The sequence below is a fragment of the Hemiscyllium ocellatum genome, chromosome 23 (genome assembly GCF_020745735.1).
Source record: "Hemiscyllium ocellatum isolate sHemOce1 chromosome 23, sHemOce1.pat.X.cur, whole genome shotgun sequence".
In the NCBI taxonomy this organism is placed as follows: domain Eukaryota; kingdom Metazoa; phylum Chordata; class Chondrichthyes; order Orectolobiformes; family Hemiscylliidae; genus Hemiscyllium; species Hemiscyllium ocellatum.
The window spans coordinates 38,434,788-38,456,219 of NC_083423.1; the positions used below are offsets into that span (position 1 = coordinate 38,434,788).

General features: G+C 37.8%; 2 protein-coding genes across 3 annotated transcripts in view; one reads left to right on the forward strand and one right to left on the reverse strand.

Annotated features, from left to right (window-relative positions):
* Positions 1-21,432, forward strand: part of cog5 (component of oligomeric golgi complex 5) — a 127,060-nt gene that overhangs the window by 34,681 nt on the left and 70,947 nt on the right. For both annotated transcript variants that reach the window (XM_060842895.1, XM_060842896.1), the window contains one exon: positions 20,391-20,521. In XM_060842895.1, the coding sequence (XP_060698878.1) occupies positions 20,391-20,521 (131 nt within the window). The remainder of the gene's footprint in view (positions 1-20,390; positions 20,522-21,432) is intronic.
* On the reverse strand, positions 1,027-2,268 carry LOC132826904 (G-protein coupled receptor 22-like). Its single transcript, XM_060843186.1, has one exon. The coding sequence runs from the start codon at positions 2,266-2,268 to the stop codon at positions 1,027-1,029; it is 1,242 nt and encodes a 413-aa protein (XP_060699169.1).

Genomic DNA, 21,432 nt, shown 5'->3' on the forward strand with positions numbered 1-21,432 from the left:
CAAATTGAGCAAAGCTTGCGATCTAAAATTATTGCATACACTGTTGAATCCAGAATGCTCAAAAGTGTCCTGTCGAAAGTTGAAAGCTCTTCCTTGAGCTGATGTTGGCCACCGTTGGAAATTTTCAGCAGGTTAAGTATAGAAAGGTCCGAGTAAGGGCAAGATCAGAGAATGTAAATGACAGGTGACTGGGAACTTGCAAAATTCACGAACTGACAGGTATTCAGTAAGGTAATCACTGGGTTTGGTGTCCCCAGCATAAAGGAGACTGCGTTGTGAACAACAAATATAATATGTTAAATTGAAACCAGAAAAGCAAATTGTTGCTTCACTTTGAATGAATATTTGGAGTTACGGACTGTAAAAATGGAGAGTGTAAAATTAATCTTCATGTAGCTTATGGTGCTATAAGGAAGGGGATGTTGGAGGTATGTGAAGAGTGTATCTTGTGGAGGACACTGTGGAGGTGGCAAAATTGACAGAGGGATTTTCATTGCATGTGGAGACTGGTACAGGCCTTAATCAGGCATTATTTTTTAAGTTGCTTCTTTTTCAATTTTTATTCATTCTGCACTTACTTTGAACCATTATGCTTGCATTACTTTACATTACTTACAAATACACTTTTCAAGAAAGATTTCAAAACATTACACAATGAAAAAGTACAGACTAAGTGGTTTAATTAACAATGCTGTGAGGATAATTTGGGTAGAAAGGAATAATCTTTATATTCACTGAAAAATTGAATAAAACTAAAATGTGCTGTGATAGTCATATGACATAACATTTATTATAATATTTATAATAATCTGCAGCAGATAGTTTCTTGATTCTCAAATTAATTTAATCCTTTGGCCAATAGTCTGCTCACATCAGTGAAAAGTTATCTTTTGACTCATTTATGAATTTTACAAGAGCTGTTATTTATTTTCTTCCCAGTGTCTGATGATGAGCCTTAGACCCATATTAATTGCTTCCAATCTCTGATGCTGAAATTTGTGTCCAAATATGATATTCCATTGAAAATTACCTTTTGTTTCTTTTGTGATCTGACCAGGAGCTGTGGATTATTGGATTGTTGCGGTTGCCATCAGCCTCAATAATTGAGACTACTTTTTTTTTCATTTTGGTTTTGAGGACCTTTTGGAATTTTTGCCTTGCGAAGGCATATAGTAGAGGATGGAATATAGTTGTTCCATAAGCCATTATTAGAAAGCACAGTCTTAATTTTACCATTACATCATCTAGACCTTTATATAATATGACAATATTAAAAATTGATATAGGCGTCCAGCAAATAAGAAAAGTTAAAATAATTAAGAGGGACATTCGGAAAACCCTTTTTTGTCGTTCTCGCCTTTCACGATGGCGTCTAACAGCTCTTCTCAGGGCAATTATTACCGAGACAGAAGTTCTTACTCCCAGTATTGCATTGTGTCCTCTGTTACTTTCTGGTTGGGCAGTAGTTTCATGGTGTATAGTCAGTGGCATGGTCTTTTTTCCTTTTGTTTTTTTCTGTCTAGTTGAAAATCGTGAGCCTATTCTGATGTTCAAGGCTTGAAGTATTTTGCTATATGTTATCAACATTACAACAGCAGTGAAAATAAAGATGGGAATCTGAATTAGAAGATGGTAATATATTCCCAGTTCATTGTGGTATACATTTACACCAATGCAAAAGTGTGTATTATTTTGCCAGGTGTTTTCATTGCTTTGTAGATTAGCAAAACTGATTTCAATAAAAGGAATTGTAAAAGCACAAAAGGATACAATCCACACTAATGTTAGTAAAGTTATGGCTCTTCCCATGGTCAAAATCCGATTAGCTGGCTTTACTGAAATGTCATAACGATCCAGTGTGATTGCCAGAACATTTACTGCAGTTGCTACACTAGCAAAAGAAATACAGGCTTCGTGAAAATTGCAGATCAAAGCTGTTTTGCTTTCCAGTGAAACAAGAGTGACAATTATTGTAAGAGGAATGCATCCAACACATATAACAACATCCAGTATGTGCAAGTTCATAGTGATTATATTACTGACTGAATTAATCAAGTTTGACTTCATGCAGTAAAGTACCAATACTGTCAAGTTACTGCTGAGTCCTAATACAATTTCTAGTATGAATAATCCAGTAAGAGATGCCTGAAAACTTGCTGGGTAAGGAAGAGTCCGATATGCATTGCCGTTGATATTATGTATCTCATCTTGAACTGTCAAGTTGACTTCTGGCTGCATGGTGACTTGTAAAATAAGATGAAAACACATTCTTTGTAGATAATGGATTTTGATCAATCCTGAAAATGTAAACAAGAACATTTAAGCATTACTGTGTCATACTAAATTTTATGAAGGATCACTATACAAAAGTCTTGCATCTATTTTCTTTTTGACCATATACACCAATTTTATATAAACTTGATTCCGAATCAGTCAGGTTAATATTTTTCATGGTTTGGATTTTTGCTGGTTGACTGTTAAGTCCCTGCCTAAGTGACACACTGTGCTGACTTGGGAGTGTATCACCATTATTCTACTGTTGCTAGGTCAAAATTGCAGAATCCCAAACAGTCTTGTGAATGCTGTACCCCACAGACTGCAATAGTTCAAGCAAGGAGGTCACCACCAAATTTTTAAAGGCAGTCAGTGTTGGGCCAAAAATACTGAACAAGCTAGCTAGTGACATATCTCATGAAAGAATAAGGTTTTCAAAACAAATCAAACATTTGTTTATTGTTCTTTTAAATTGGGAAGATCTGACCAATAATTAATATTTACTTTCTGATCACTTCAGAAATTGATGTGTTTAAGAGGGCCTATTAGAAATAAACATTTGCTTTAAATTTAATGAAATTGTGAAATAAGTTGTAATATGTAAAAATTTAAATATGTATGATGAATAACTAAAACCATTTTAAAGTCATATCTTTATTTTTAATATAGGTTTTGTACCTGAAAGATGCCAAGAGTATATTTATGCAGTAATTGTTATTTATATGTATATTTGTAGCCTTTAAAGATTTATATTCTAGGTCATATTATACACTGATAGTTATTCTTCTGCTTCAAAAATAAATATTGGGTAAAATGCATTTTGTCAACAGTAGGTCAGCTTTTCTTTAATAAACCTTAACCTACTTATTGCCATTATAATAAAAATGTAAGAGTTCTGAATTTTAAGGTAAAACATTTCATAGCTGGTTTACAGATGCATTAGCTACTAGGGTAAAAATTACAGTAATTACTATAATATCTGAACATCTCTCCAAATGGAATGTACAATCTAAATAAAACATAGCCCAGCAGCAGACTCTGTGATATGTTATTTTCAAGGTGCCATATATAAATGCAGGTTGTTGTATTCTGTCAAGTAGAATGCTCAACAGGAGTCACAGTAAGATACTATTCAGCTATTCAGTCAGTTCCAGATATTTTAGTAGAAGGGGAAAGATTAAATGAATATTTTGGGGTTCACTTTTCTTGCAAATATACTCTTTACATCAATGCACCAAGTTTGTACTTCCATGCAGATTACAGGTGCATACTTTGGCATTACTGAAATTTCCTAACTGAAAAACTGCAATTAGTTTCTTAAATGAGAAAGATAGACCATCGTGTAGTCTACTATCAAGTGTGCACTATTGTCATTTTACATTGTATTGAGTGATTTCTTATTTAATGTGAACACCTAATTTTACATGTTGCATTGTCTTTTTAAAATTTATGTATGGATAAATCTACAAGATGCAAGTTCTTAAAGTATTGCATAATTGGTCAAATGTACCAGATCAGATTTCTAGTGCCTTGCAAATCTGATGGTCTCGGAGTTAGCTAAGCTCCGCAGCAATGACCACATATCACTGGGATAGGAAAGGAAATCATTGGTCAAGGGTCCTGCTCTATATCACTGTCTAGTTCCACCTAAAGGAACTAATTAGATAACTGTTAGAAAAGTAATATTTCAGAATGGATATTAATGTTTAAAAGTGTTGTATTGCTGCCCTCTTCTGACCATATTTAGATAGTAACAGGTGCATTGGAATTAATCACAAATATGATGTACTGCAATTATGGGGTGATTCTGAAAATAATTTTAATATTCTGATTTGCTATATCAGTTCTTTTTTTGATTACACCAAAAATTGATTATAAAACTTAATATATGATTGTGCCTGATTCAAATTGTTAATCAAAACACATAAGCAAAAATATGCTTTTTGGCTTTGTATGAAAAATAGTTACAGACAGAAGCTCAACATTTGATGTGCTGCTATCTGGTTCATTTCTGCATGAATAATAAGTGTGGATTATCAACTACTTATTCTTGCTTTCTTAATTAACTCTGAACTCTAACCCAGCCTTCTCATGTTCTTTTCATTGACCATGATATATGTATTCACAAATTGATTATGGCATGAAGTGGGAGTACTTAGAATTTATGGCTTGGCAAAATGTATTTTCTCAGTGGCTTGGATTTGGCAATCAGCGAAGTGACAGCACATCTAACTGACTTTTAAAAATCATGTCCACAAATATTTTGCAATCTGTGTCACAGATTTCCATTTAACTGATATTAATTTAATTTTGGCACCAACTGGAAGGTATCTCCAAATGTCCAGGTGAATTGATTTAATCAAGTAGACAACCAATCACATTGAAAAATTCACACTGATGTCAAACCTGGAATTAAAGTTATAGGTTATCCATCATATTTTGCAAATTTGATAGTGTGAAACAAAGATTGGAGCATCCACATGACTTGGAGTTAACATGAACTTTTGTAGAATCTCAAATCTGTTTCGTAATATGCACCTTGAACCATGAACTTTGTAGGAATTAGTGATCCCATCAGAAAATTATTTCAAACCTTGGTACAACTTATATTTGCTGTGATAATACTTGTAATAATATTGTATGAAAGTAATTTTCTTGTTATAATATGCATTGTATAATATCTGTATCAGAATTTGATGGCAAATTATTTTAGAATAGATGAGATTGAGTTCAGTAGACTAATGTACATTTCACAATTCTTCCCTTTATAAGTGTTGTGTGTCTCAGGCACAGATATCTGGAGGATGGCAAATCTCGAAAAAGCTAAAATGTTATTGACAGTTTATTCTGATTATCTTTCTTTAAATTTTCATAATTACTTGGGCACAGACCTAGTGAAAACAGCACAGAACGTAATGTAGAAACCCACTTCAAAATGAATGATTTTTACTGTTTATTTTTAAGAGTGAATAGTTCATTTTCTGGCTTACCTTTTCTCTAGAAGTTTCTTTAGCTTCTAAAGTACCTGACATATTCAAGTTGATTTCATAAGCCTGTTAATCAGTGCCATGAATTTAAATTAGGATACTTCATTTGACATTGGAATAGACTCCAAAATTTAACTATTTGCATTTCCCTACATTTGAACCACTTGAGTTTGTGACTCTTATTTTATGATTGAAAAATTGTTCTGATATTCTTTGCAGTTAATAGAATAAATGCCAAAATATTGGTGCTCTAGCCGTTGAAGAAATATAAGCTGGGCTTTCGCCATGGATATTGTACACGTATTCCATTTCTGCCAGATTCTAGCACCTTTTTTTCAGTTTGCTTTTAAATTTCATTCATGATGTGCATTACTGATAAGTCCCAAATTATGCTATTAGTCACTGTAAGCCATATATTTCCAGTAATAACAGGCGTTGCACTCCGTTGAGATTCTTTAATTGCTGAATATGATTTTTGTTTCCTTTTAATGAGATTTGAAAGTAGCTTGCATAATTAGGATGCAAAATTGATTTTCCATAGTATAAAGCTGAGAGTAGTTTACAGGAATTGAAATAAGCTGTTTGCATTGCTGGTTTGTAGATTCCACTATTACATTTTTTTTTGGTTTACTTAATACCTCCTTAAGGAAGCAGTTTGCCATAGCGTAATAAAATGGCAATGAAAAACATAGAAGTCTCTCATATTCTTAATGCCTTATCAAGGTCAAACTCGATAAACACATTCAAATTGTATTGGTTTGCTTCATGATGTCAGAATGTTCTATGATATTTCAAATAATCTGGACCATTTATGCGACCCTCTTTGGCTGTCATTCTATGAATTGAAATTCAGGTTTCACACTGCAGTAGTGACATGCATAACATCGGTGATGGGGTCTTTGAATTTCTGCTGCAGTCATTAGGGGTTTTCATTGGTATCATGTCCTTAATTTTTGCTTTTCCTGCAAAAAGAGAAAGAACAAACTTGGTCAAGTAGTGATCTGCGTACTTTAAAGAGGTAACTTGTGAATTGTTAACAGATTGTTATGATTGTATTATCTTTTGTATGGAAAGAAAGTGATTTCCATTCAGTATAATTGTATTGGACCCTTAATAGAATTCTTGGAACCACAGAAAAATTGTGTGACAGCAATTCCTCTTACCATTCAGCCTATTGTGTGGACCAGAGATGTGAACCAATTTCTAGATTCTTTGAATTGCTGTAATTAGACAATTTGAATCCTTGTCCTCAATTTTATGCTGAGCATAGTCCAAAAAAAAAACTAGTTGATTAGTCTTGGTCAAATACTCTAGGAAAGGAAGAGGAACTAGCTGCGGAGGAAACCTTCTCATCACTCACTTGTGCCTACAAACGTGTTTGAGGAGAGCTATGAATACTTTATAATATCTCAACAATGCTAAATTGCTGGCTGCTGAGTGGAAGGTATAATCGAGTAAATTAGGAGGGAGGAAATTTAAAAATAAAATATGCCATCTTAAATAAAATGAGAATTTTAGCAGAAGAATAAATCTCAGTGAAACTGATTTGAAAAGGATAAAATAATAAATGAATGCCAGTAAATTTGTGAATAGCAGTTATCATGTAAATGTGTATGATTTAATATTTTACTTCTATGCTATATAAAACAAATTACAAAATGAGTTTAATTTGAACATTTTGTGTAAATTAAATGTAATTCAGTAAATTAATGTTACAAAATTGTGAAAAATTGACTTAAACTTGCAGTAATGTCTGATGATACATTTTAGCATTAACAGTTTGGACTAGCATTGCTCATTGGCTTTGTTCACTATGCAAAGGAAATGTGATGAATTTAGTGAGGCTAGATTTGTATTTAATCCTCACTCAATACTTCATTTGTTTAAAGATACAGCTAGTATATCCAAATAAAATTGAAGTAGAGGAAATAGAATTTTTTTTCTCTGAAAATTATTCGTGCAATACGTAAAACTGGTTTCAAAATGCAAGTGTTGCTTTAATGTCTGGCCAGTTAAAGGACAATGATATTGACAATAGTCAATCATAACTCCTTTAACTTATTTCCAGGGCTCATTGCAATTGCTTTGCAAGTGTAACACTCCATTATTGAAAAGCAACATTTGGTTGTACTTATATTTGGGGCTGTTCACTTCATTTATTTTATTCTTAATTTGATGCTTAGAACTTATTCATGTATTCAAAATTAGAATTCAGAAGATTTAATCATTTTATCACTGAAATATTTGTGAGAAACATTAACATTTAATATAAGCCAGTTTGTCTATTAGCATTTAATAATGTGCATGCCGAGCTACTAAATACAATAGTAAATAAAGGCATCTTACCTTAGCTGAAGACCAAAACCATTCTGTATGCAAGCCATTTACGAAAGATCCTCTTGGTAACAGAGTACAGTATGAAGAGTACTGTAAGAAGTGTTTCTGCAGCTGATCATTTAAACAAAACCTGCTTATGCTGAGATTGCCAGCATATAACATTGATGAGCTTCTGAGCCTATGTCAATAGGTTGTTTCCTTTCTAAACTGAGAAATCAATAAGCTTCTGAAAATATCCAGTGAAAGTGGCATGCTGCAGCCTTATGTCTCTGGAGATCACATTCAGTTATAGCCCTTTTGGAGTGGTAAGGCAGTATGAAGTAATTGTGGGCGGCTTTCATCGAATGACAGCTTGACTCATTGCTTCTCTTTACTGCAGAGAATTGCAGTGTGTGCATTTGTTTTGATTTGCTAACCATAATGGATTTGACCAATTCTTTGTGCAAAGGGGTGTGTTCTCTTTTTTCCCCCCCTCTTCCCACACCCAAGTTCAATAAATACTTGTTTTGATACCTCAGAATATGTTTAAAAGACCTAAACAAATTTGGGGTCCAATTGACCCAATCTAAAGAGAACTGAGCATTGATAGCAAGTATTTCAAAAATAAATCTAAATATAAATCTAAAATTTTATCGATTTTCTTCTAGAATTAAACACTTTTATACTGCTTAAATATTGTGACTAAGTGTGGCTCACGTTTTTCTTCAGTTGAATTTTTATAATGCAATTTTATACATTGAGTCTGGGAGATGGTAATTATTTTGCTGAAGATCATTTCATCAATAATTTAGTCTAGTTGCCTAGTTACACTGAGAATATTTTGCACATTTGTTACGTCTTATGATAGGAGGTCTGTGTACACTAGATTTGGAAACTGCTAATTATTTCATCTTGACCACAACCAAGTGAAATTATACGTTTTATCTGATTGTTACCAATCATGACCATTTTCATCTCATACAATCAAAAGTATTATAAATAATCATTTGAATGACATTGATTGATTGTAAATTTAACTATAATATGGAAAGTGTGATAATCATAGAAAAAGCTTTACTTTTATTTTTAAAGGAGTTATGACATTAATTGTGTTTCCATAAATTAACCTTTCATTTTTAAGAAGGTTTTACAGGTTTATATATGAGAGTTGATTTGTATTTGACCTGAATTGAAGTAGTAATGTCCCATCTTAGGTACTACACTGCAACAATTAGATAGTCATGCTAAATAGAATAGAGTAGCTGTGAAAAGGATGTGATGTGAGCATCTAGAGATAGTAACAGTTAATGGCTTATGGTCCACTTGGTGATTTGGACTGTTGCAGGAGAAATCAAAAGACATTGCAAAACATTAGTTGCTGTCTTTCAATCTGTATTTGCAGCACAGAAAGAATTTCACCAGGTTCATGCTAGTGTTTATTCTCCATGAGATATACCTTACCTATTTTATCCAACTCCATCAATGTATACTTCCATTCGCTTCATTTTTATGTATCTCCAACCACTACTTAGTCACCTTGACTCAAGCTCTGGTCTCCCCTGCAAGTGGAAAGGTCTTTGTCTAGACTGTCAAACCCTTTCATATCTTTGAAGACCTCTAACAACACAACACTGTTCTCTTTCCTGGTGAAAAGAGCCTCAGCCTCTTCATACTTCTTGATGATGAGGCACATTGGCTTATGTTAAGTCCAACCATTGAATAAAGCAATGAATTTTTTTAAGAAAATAATTAAATGGATGAATAAACATAGTGCATGTGAAATATAAACAGAAAAGTCTGGAAGTACTCAGCAGGGCGGAGGGTATCTGCAGGAAGAGATGTGACAATAATGTTTCAGGTTAATGACTTTTTCAGAACCTGAACATCTTGGAGAAGAACAGGCTTTAAGGGAAAAGGAATGTGCAAAGGGGAATGATCCATGATAGAGTGAAGGCAGGAATGATTATGTTTAAAAACAGTGATCGTGTACAAAGCTGAATGAAACATTGGCATCTCTTGTAGATGGAGAAAGTTGTTGTGTCCAGGAATTTGAGGGAAAAAAAGGCAAGTAACAATGAGTGATGCACATCCTCCATGTCTAGTGTCTCTTGCCAACCTTACTCCATTTACCACCATGTGTTTAGTTTAGATTACTTACAGTGTGGGAACAGGCCCTTTGGCCCAATAAGTCCACACTAACCCTCCAAAGAGCAACCCACCCAGACCCATTCCCCTACACCTAACACTACAAGCAATTTAGCATGGCCAATTCACCTAACCTGCACATTTTTGGACAGTGGGAGGAATCCGGAGCACCTGGAGAAAACCCATGCAGACATGGGGAGAATATGCAAACTCCACACAGACAGTTGCCTGAGGTGGGAATTGAACCCAGGTCTCTGACGTTGTGAGGCAGCAGTGCTAGCCACTGTGCCACCGTGTCACCCGCCAGCCTGTGTTGTCCTGGAGAATGTGGTGATTAAGATGTAACATGATTAAACTCTATATACATATAAGTGATGTAAATTTGGATTCTGAGCTGAGAACTGTGTAGTGGAGACATTAGTAGACTGTTTCAAAGAACAATAGAATTGATACATTTATATGCTTGGCCTGAAATGATTGATTATATGAGTAAATATTTCAGACATACTGAAAACTAAATTATTTAAAATTTAATCATGAGTGAAATGGTTCAAAACTCTTTGCTCCTGATATCACAATCTACAGACTACTCTTGAAATGGTAACTTTAATTTATGTCACTATGGAACTTTGCCTGCATAGAGTGTAAATCTTTACTCAGTGAAAATGGTCCCAATTCAGTTTGGATCATTGTCATGCCCTAGGGCATGAAGAGAGTTTTATTTCAACAAACAAAACTGTACTTTTGTTTGTGTTGTACTGTACTGTATTTTTAAAATAGACACTTGCTAAATTAAAAACACTGCTATCAATCACAAAATGATCAGTGACCACAAAATCACAGAAGACTTATGGTGTAGAAGGAGGCCATTAGGCCCATTGCCCATTGTGCCAAATTGTTATCTTATGTGAATTTTCTGTCTGCTCCCCCCCCCTCCAATACCTTACTCATTGATTTAATTCAGCTAATTGTCCAAATCCCCTCAAATGCCTCAGTTGAACCTGCACCCATCACGTGTCCTGGCAGGGTATTCCATTACCCTAATTATTCACTGATTTAAAAAGTTTTCTTTCTCCTACCTCGCTTGCTTATTTGGAAAATCCTTTTTAAATATATACCCCTTCATTCTTGTTCCTTTTACAAGAAGGAATATTTATCCCTATCTACTCCATTCAGTCTGCTCATGGTTTTAAAGACCTATATCACTATTTCTCTTTGCTGCATTATCTCAAAGGAGAACAGTCCCAACTTCTTCAATTTATCCTCATAAGTAAGTTTTTCACACGTGGAACCATTGTTGAAAAACTCTCCTGCGGTCTCTCCAATGAGTTTACATCTTTCCTGTAATGTAGCATCCAGAACTGTACACTAGTCTAGAAATGACCAGAAACTTCTAATTGACAAACTTAAGCCTTTATAGAATTTAACACCTAAAATTGCAGGAACACTAAGTATAATAAGTCTAAGAGGGCAGATACCTCATGTCTACAAATCTGAACTAATAACAAACTGAGAGTTATCAAATCTTGTTATGGCTCCACAGTTATTTGCTACAATACACAGTGGTTTTGACCAAAGACATTAAAGTAATTTTTCAAGCAGGAGCCCTATCACATGACTTGAAACTTTACTGACCTGTTGATAACTTTAATGATATACTCCTGAACTCTTATCTTAGTCTGAACCATCAGAACACAGAACAACATGCAGTATACCAGGCTCAGCTAAACCTTCCCCTCCTCTCAACTTTGCTCAAAAACTGATTTTTGCCTGAAAGTGAGCTAATTTACATTTTACAAGAAACTGTTGTTACACTTTGAACTGCATACACCTGCATCTGAGCTCCCATGAAAAGGGAATTCTGCCAAATCAGTCAACTGCAATAACTTTCACTGGACATTGATTTACTGATTCACATGAATTAATGCCCATTGTTTGGTGTTATTCCTCATTTTTTTCCTTATACGTATTTTAATTAAACGTAATTCAATGATATAGCTTCAGAGCAGGTGGGGACTTGAACCCAGATATTCTGACCCAAGAGTAGTGACACTGCCATTGTGGCAGAAGGCAGTGAAGGACCATGTTTGAGATATATAAAATTATGAGAGGCATAGATAGGATGGACAGGAAAAACATTTTACCCTTGATAAAGGGATCATTAGCTTAAGGTAGGGGCAGAAGGTTTAGAATGGAACCCCTACAGTGTGGAAGCAGGCAATTCAGCCCATCATGTCCACACTGAAAGATTGTGTCAACTAGGCCTGTTATTGTGTTTCAATGGTAATGTCCCTACCTTTCAACAAGAAGGATTAGGTTCAAGTCCCACCTGCTACAAAAATGTGGCAGAATATGTTTGAATTGGTTGATTTAAAAATATCTTGGTCTGTATTCACTTGAGTTTAGAAGAATGAGAAGGGATCTCATTGAAAAGGTAAACATTCTGAAAGGGCTGGACAGACTGGATGCAGGGATGATGTTCCCCTGTCTAGGTGGTCTAGAACAAGGGATGACAGTCTCAGAATGTGCTGTGGACTATTTCAGACTAAAGAGGTGATCAGACAGGTGAGGCTGCAACTGAAGTATTGTGTGCAGTCCCAATCACCACATTACAGAAAGGATATAAGAAAAGGATGGAGAGAGTGCAGAGAAGGTTCGCTAGAATGTTGCCAGGGCTGGAGAGTTGTAGCTACAAGGAGAGATTGGAGAGGTTGGGGTTGTTTTCTTTGGAATAGAGAAGGCTAAGGGGTGACATGAGGGATACAAAATTCAGAGTAAAAAGTGAGGTCTGCAGATGCTGGAGATCAGAGCTGAAAATGTGTTGCTGGTTAAAGCACAGCAGGTCAGGCAGCATCCTAATGAAGGGCTCTGGCCTGAAACGTCGAATTTCCTGTTCCTTGGATGCTGCCTGACCTGCTGTGCTTTAACCAGCAACACGTTTTCAGCTACAAAATTCAGAGCAGACAGGAGGAACTGGTTTCCCTTGACAGAGTTCAACAACTAAAGGTCAAAGATTCTAGCTAAGTAGCAGAAGGATTAGAGGGGACATGAGGAAAAATGTTTTTTGGGTCTGGAATTCACTGCATGAGTTGGTGGTGGAGGCAGAAACTCTTTTTAAAAAAGTACCTGGATCTGCACCATAAGTGTTGTGAGCTGCAGGGCTATGACCAATGTGCAAGAAGATGATACTAGAAATTGATAGTGTCTTTGGGTTGACATGGACAAGACAGGCTGAACGGCCCCCTTTGTGCACTGTATCATTTCTATAGTTCGAGGAGAAGTCTCTTCACTTAGAGAGTGGTGAACCTTTAGGATTCACTGCTACAGAAGGCTGTGAAGGCAATGTTACTGAATATATTTAAGGAATATAATTAATAGAAACTAAAGATATCAGGGGGACATGGTGAGAGAGCAGAAGCATGGCATTTAGACACATGGTCAGCCATGAAGATTCTAAATTGTAGAGTGACCATGATGGGCTGAATAGCCTATTTCTGTTCAAATTTTCTCTCTTTCAAAAACTGCCAGGCATTAAATATTAAACCAGAAAGTTTGACCTTGTTTGATCATGGCATTGACCTGAGAAATGAACCAGCAAATGTCTATCACCTGTTTTTTTGAGTTGAAATATTGCAGCGCATGTAAATGCTGTAACTATAAAGAACAGGAACAAGTTTATAAAATGTGTAGCTTCCACGGCACATAAGTGTGCTCCACTGCGAGCATGACTAACTATCTAAATTGGTTGTCAGTGTAATATTTTGTACACTCCGATTTATCCAGCAAATTTTGTCAAATTACAGCATCACATCTAATGGACACTAAACTGCACATTTTGCAAACGCGTCCTAGTTGGGTATGGTCAGTATAATGTTTGTTGCAGCCAGCCAAAGGGATATGCTGTTTGATAGGATTAGTCAGTCTTGAAGTGTTTAGCCTAGATACCTGGCATGAACCTAGCACTAAAACATGTGCAATTTGCAGGACATTGTTTGTTTGGTTTGACAGCAGTAATGTGTTAGTGGTGAACACTACTCATGTTGCTACTGCATTCATGCAGCATTGAACAGCTAGTTTCATCTGTTACTCAAACTTTGAGATATGTACCCATCCAAAGTAATCTGAGGTAGACTGGCCTCCATATATGCTGAAATAGATGGCATTCTCATGGAATCCACACTAGCCCCAGTTGTCAAAACATTTTTCTTGGATTATATGAAAGATATTTCTTGGACATAATAACATCTAACTTTGCATATTTTCCAAAATATAATGACAATTTTGTACATTTGAATGCACAGCTAGATGTAAGGCTTTCCTTGCATGTCTAATGGGTTCTATCCTGTGCTCAAATTTAAGTCTGAAACAGAATAGTCAACTAATTAACCTATCAAAGTCAAATCTATCATCACTGGTCATTATACACACTTCAATCCCAGATGCTTTAGGATTAAACTCTTTGACAAACTCATAATAGAGCCCAATGCCTTTGTTCACCATGCAGTAGCAACATTAGTGGTGTTTACCACCATCAGTTTGCTCCCTTCAAGCCAATAGGATATATTGCTAATGGTGGAAATGAGTCATGTCGTATGAATGTCAGTATTTATCTTCCTTTACTTACCAGACTTCAAAGAGCAGCCCACCCACACCCACTCCCATGTCTTATCCTTGGAACCCTGAATTTCCCATGGCTAATCCACCTAGCTTGCAAATCCCTGGACACTGGGCAATTTAGTATGGCCAATCCACCTAACTTGCACATATTTGGACTGTTGGAGGAAACTGGAGTACCGAGAGGAAACCCATGCAGACATGACGAATGTGCAAACTCCATACGGACAGTCGGTTGGAATCAAATCTGGAGTCCTGATGTTGTGAGGCAGGAATGGTAACTGTTGAGCCATCATGATGTTTAGAGAAGATGTGAGGAAAACTTTTCCATTCAAAGGATGGTGGGCATCTGAAATGTTTTACCTATAAGGACAGTAAAGATAGAAGCTGTTATAACATTTAAGAAGTATTTAGCCTTGCACTCGTGATGCCAAGGCATACAAGGCTATGGGTTAACTACTAGAAAATGGAATTAGAATAATTAGGTGGTTGTTTTTGACAGGTACGGACACGATAGGCCAAAGAGCCATTTTTTGTGTTGTGGATTTCTATGATCCTATCACCTATCCATTGCCCAGGTTAGATAAAGATTATGGAATCTTGTACATGTAGAATATTATTGTCAAAATTTTTTTGAAGATTGAATGAGAGGAAGTTACTGTATCATTTATGCTCTATGTTGAACCAGCAATGCCAGTGTATTAAAACTGAGAAATGTTATTGTAAGACTAAGTAATGCAGGGAATGAAAATGTCAGAATCATGGTTCTTAAGGGATGAATTGAATTATTCCATTGGCTGATCTATTTTGTCAGGAGCAGCATCAGGCATACCTGGCAATGAAGTATCAGTCTGGTGAAGCTATAGCACAGGACTACTTACATGTTGAAGAGTGGAGCAGCATGCAATAGATATGGTGAAATGGTCCCACAACCAGCGGATCATATCTAAACTCTGCAGTCTTGTCAGATCCAGTCATGAATGATGGTGAACAATAAACCAACTAACAGCACGTGAAGGCTTACAAAATCCTCAGTCCAGTATATCAGTGAAAAAGGTAAAGCTGAAGCACTTGCACCCATCTTCAGCCAGAAGTGTAGAGTGGATGATCGATCACAGTCTCCCTGCTGAAGGCCAAATATCTCAGATGCCAGTCTTCAACTGATTCAGTTTACTCTACAAGCGATCAAGGAATGGCTGAACACACTGGATACTCTGAAGGCTGTGGACACTGACAACATTCCAGCAATATTGCTGGTGACTTGGGTTCCAGAAGTAGTTGTGTAACTAGTCATGTTGTTCTAAGGACAGTTGCAAAAATAATGTCTACCCAACAATTTGGAAAATTGCCCAGGTATGTCACAAAGTCATGGAGATATACAGCACAGAAACAGACCAGTCGGTCCAACTCAATCATACTGACCAGATATCCTAAATAAATGTAGCCTCACTTGTTTGCATTTGGCCTATATCCCTCTAAACCATTCCTATTCATATACCCATACAGATGACTTTTGATTATTGTGATTGTGCCAGCATCCACCACTTCCTCTGACAGCTCATTCTATACATGCAGCACTCTACGTGTGAAAAAGATGCCACTCAAGGTCCTTTTAAATCTTTCCCCTCTCATCCTAAACCTTTGCCTTCTAGTTTTAGACTCCCCTACCCCGGGGAAAAGTCCTTGTCTATTTAGCCTATCCATACCCCTAATGATTTTATAAACCTCTATAAAGTCACCCCTCAGCCTCTGACAATCTGGGGAAAATAACCCCAGCCTATTCAGCCTCTTCCTATAGCTCAAACCCTCCAACCCTGGCAATGTCCTTCCTATAGTGGGGCCACCAGAATTCCTTTGCATAAAAAACACAGCAAACCTAATATGGCAGTTGCAACCCTCAGTCTATTGTAGGTCACCACCAAAATGATAAAAGCGATCGTTGCTGTTGCTTTCAAGCAGTAATCACAAAGAGTAACTTGCTCAATTATGCTCATTTTGGGTTCTACCAGGGCCACTTTGCTCCTGATCTCATTACAGCCTTGGACCAATCAAGGGCAGAAGAGCTGAACTGCAGAGGTATTGTAACAGTGATTATCCGTAACATCAAACCAGCAATTGACTGAGTGTGGCTTTGAGAAGCCTGAGCAAAACTGGAGTCGATGGAATCAGGACTAAACTCTCGTAAAGAAAGATAATGTGGTTGGTGGAGGTCAATCGTTCTCTGTCAGTATATCACAGCATGAATTCCTCAGGATATAATCATTCCTCCGTATGTGCAAGGGTCCTATTTCTGACAACTCCTTCGAATGGTGAAATTCACGAGTGCAGAGCCTATTAAAAATACAGGTTAAAAATAAGTTAGAAATTGCGCATGTATGAGTCTTCCCCTGGAAGGTGAATTTTGTTGCTGCTTACTTTTTGGCACAGGTAAGTGAATTTACGAGTTGTGAACTTACAGCTACGGGGAATTTACTGTATATATTTTTAAATCAACCTGTTCAGAGATATTAGCAGGTGGGACTTAAACTCTGGTCTCTTGGCCCAGTGATAGACATGTTTCTCAGGATAATGGCCTTAGGCCACCCAACCATCTCTAGCTACTTCACCAATGAGTTTCCCTACATCATAGGTTCAGAATGGGGATGTTCACTAATGACTGCACAATGGTTAACATCACTCACAACTCCTTAGATATTGAAGCTGTCAGACAAGATCAGAACAATTTTCATGCTTGCTAATAAGTACCAAGTAACAAATGTCCCACTCAAATACTAGGCAAAGACTATCTCCAAATAAATATCAACTAACAATGGTCCATTGATAGTCAATAGCATTACCTTTGCTGAATCCCCTACAATCAACATCCTGAGGGTTGCTGCTGACCAGAAACAGGATTGAACTGACTATATTGTTGAGATCAGTACTCTTTTATTGTTTTCATTTGTGATTTGAAACTGGGATGAATTTGGGAATTGAACTTTGTATAGCAGTTTGTTCTTAAAAAAAAAAGAGAGAACAAAAGACAGATTTTTGTTGTCGCAAACTGTCATGGAAAGATATTGCAGGTTAATTACTACTCTAATGATACTGGAGATGTTTCGGCACCAAGGTGGTTCTATGCTAAGGGCCTAGCAGCTGCGTGGATGTTGAATTGGTAGATCAAGAATGGATTTATGCTGGCCAGCTAACCTCAAAGAATGTTGAATAGAAGAAAAAGAAAAATACGAGAGTGAACTAACTCAGCCACTGTTTTGGGCAGGGGGCAGTTTTGTATTCAAAACTTTCAGACTTTTAGGTTTTGCTGTCTCCACTTATTAACTTGTTGAAAGTTCTGTGAAAAGAATCCCAATCTTTAAGAAATAAGTAAAAGCCTCCAGGAGTCTATATAAGTAGTTTGCATTGTTTAAATGACTTTGGAATTCAAGCAAGATATACAGTCCTACATGCCTGTAATACAGGGGAACCTCAATTATCTGAAAGAGATGGCAGGCACTATTTCTTTCAGAAAATTGATTATTTGGTTAATAAATTAAATGCCTTTCCTATGGGGCTCAGAGTTTTTAAAGTCTGCTCCCCGTTCAGGAGTCTAGCAGCAACACACAGTGCGCGAGCCCCCACGCCCAACACCGTCCACCGCCCTTGTCCAACAATGCCCCCAGCTCCACCCCAACCCCGTTCAACACCACCCGCCTGTCCCCTGTTCCCTTCCAACACTGCCCCTCACCCCCAACCCCATCCAACACCACCCCCCTCCCCATTCAACATCAACCCCCCATCCACCCCACACCCCCAACCCCGTCTAGCACTGCCCCCCGTCTGCCCCTCCATCCCCGTCCAACACTGCCTCTGACCCCCTCTCCGGAACAGCTGGACTGTATACCAACATCAAGACTGTTGCTGCTGCTGTCACCTTTGTGGGGTAAGTCTCCAAATAGCGTGTGCACGCATGCATACACACACCACTTTACTGCAACGTTTTGACAGGTTCCCTGTATGGCACAATGTTGGAGAGATTATCTGGGGAAGGGGGGCGGTAGTTTAGGGTGCACCACTCTGTAGAACTCCAGGGAAAGTGTGTGGTGAGATGGAGATGGTGCCTGTTTAATCATTGTAAACAGAAGACGCGATCCCGGTTGGAAAAACGTCTTTGATCTAATGTTTCTATCGGGACCTCGAGATCTCCTTCGGATAATCTGATTTTCAGATTCGGATTGGTATTTGGATGATCGAAGTTTCTCTGTACAACCCATCATTCAAGAATTTCATGAATACCTGGTATTTATTCATTAATTTATCCCTTAAATCTGTCATCTGTTAATGTGAGAATGTGAGTTTATGACCAAAGATATTAATGAGATGGTCTGCTAGTTTATCTGAGTTCTGCCAAAGCTACATCCTTATTAATAAATAGTTCATTTTTATTTAAGTTATAAAATTGGTGTTCTACATCTGTTATTTGTAAAGTATGGTTCGGAACAATTTAACAGTTTTAAGGGTCTTTGAATGTTCTAATGTCACTGTGTTGCGAGTTCTTCATTGTGCGGCTGATTTGGTTTAATATGTTATCCCTGTGTTGTAACAACATCAGTAATTTGGCCGCAAGAGCAGGTCAGAGGTTTGGAATTCTGCAGTGAGGAGCGTCGTCCTTGTCTTCCCTTGTCTGTGCACCCACTAAAAGCACACGTCAGATTTGATGGAATACTCGCTGTTCTCCTGAATGTTTGACATTCAAGAGGATTGGCAGCACCTAGGGGAATGCAGGTTATGTGACTGGCATTTTCATTGACCATTTTCAACATTCACTTTCTTAAATGCACTCAAACAGTGGCAGCACAGTGTACCATCTACAAGATGTACTGCAGTAATTCACAAAGATTCTTTTGAAAGCATTTTCTAAGCCCACGACCTCAACCATGTGGATGGACAAGGTCAGCAAATGCAGTGGAATATCACCAGCTGAAATTTCCCTTCAAACCGCACACCATCCTGACTTGGAATTAGATTAGATTACTTACAGTGTGGAAACAGGCCCTTCGGCCCAACAAGTCTACACCGACCCACCGAAGCATATACCACCCAGACCCATACCCCTACATTTACCCCTTCATCTAATACTACGGGCAATTTAGCATGGCCAATTCACCTAACCTGCACATTTTTGGATTGTGGGAGGAAACTAGAGCACCTGGAGGAAACCCACGCAGACACAGGGAGAATGTGCAAACTCCACACAGAGAGTCGCCTGAGGCGGCAATTGAATCCAGGTCTCTGGCGCTGTGAGGCAGCAGTGCTAACCACTGTGCCACCCTTGTTCCTTCAATGCTGCTGAATCTCACTCCTGAGCCTGGAGCTTGCTTCTGAACAGCACTGTAGGTGTTCCAAGGACTGTAGATGTCCAAGGTTGCAGCTCGCTGCCAACTTCCCTAGAGGAACACCAACTAGCCACGAAACGACACGACCAGCTATCCTTAGTAGCCACACACTCAGATGACAAGCAACATGAGTTCGACTGGGACAACACTACTATTTTAGGACAAGCCAAACAGAGAACAGCCAGGGAACTTCTTGAGGCATGGCACTCATCCACAGATTCTATCAACAAACACATCGACCTGGACCCAATTTCCCGGCCACTGCAGTGGACAGCTGGAACTGACAACTGGAAGTGGCAGGTACAAATCACTATAAATGCCGGAAGAAACATCACAGAAGTGCTTCACAGGAGGCTCCCAAGCACTGAGGATGTCACCTAGACAGGGGACGAAACGTCTGCAACACAAATTCCCAGTTCAGCGAACAGAACCACAACAATGAGCACCTGAGCTACAAATCTTCTCCCAAACTTTGAATCTCTAGAGGAATTAATGATGGGTAATAGCAATATCATATTCAGTTTTTAAATGAAAACGAGTTGATTACAGCAGTTTTTTTTTCACACTGATGAAATAACTAGGCAACTTTGCACTATCTTAATTTGTGATGGATGTTTACAAAGGCAAAGTATTGATAGTTGCTTTATTTAAATGAGATTCACAGAAGCTTCTTGTTTTACAGATTATCTTTCACAAGGAGTTGACCTATCAGGGATTGAAGTTATCGAAAATGATCTTCTTTTTATTGCAAGAGCCCGACTTGAGGTAGAGAATCAGGCCAAACGATTGCTTGAACAGGGAATGGAGACACAGGTAAATGCCAGTATCTTGAATTGAATTATGATGGTTGCATAAGACCATAGGTTTTAAGAGCAGAATTAGGCCAATTAGCCCATTGAGTCTGCTCCACCATTTGATCATCACAGATATATTTCTCAATTCCATTCTCCTGACCATCTCATCATAACCCTTTGTCCGTTTACTATTCAAGAACCTATCTATCTCTGTCTTAAATGCACCCACTTTCTTGGCCTCTGCAACTTTCTATGGCAATGAGTTCCACAGATTTACTGCCCTCTGGCTGAAGAAATTCCTTGGTCGAGAGTGTGGTACTGGATAAGCACAGCAGGTAAGACAGCATCCGAGGAATAGGACAGTCAACATTTCGGTTGATGAAGGGCTTATGCCTGAAGCCTCGATTCTCCTACTCCTCGGATGCTGCCTGACCTGCTGTGCTTTTCCAGCATCACAGTCTCGACTCTGATCTCCAGCATCTACAGTCGTCATTTTCCCCTCCAGAAGAAATTCCTCCTCATCTCAGTTTGAAATAATCGTCCCTTCACCCTGAGGCTGTTCCCTCCAGGTCCTAGCCTCTCCTACTAGTAGAAACATCTCCACATCCACATCCAGGCTTCTCATAAATTTGAAGTTTCAGTGGGCCCTCACGCTTTTCAACTACTGACACGCAACTTCAGTACAGACACACAATTCTCGACAACTTCTCATGATAAGCCATTCATCCACAGGATTATTTTTGTAAATGTCCTCTGAAACCTCTCCAATGCTAGAATATTCTTCTTTAGATACAGAACCAAAAGCTGCTCACAATAGTCCAAACATTGTCTGACGTTTAACAATGCCTCACAGCACCAGGGACCTGTGTTTGATTTTAGTCTTGGGTGATTGTCTCCGTTGAGTTTGCACATTTTCCCTGTGTCTGCCTG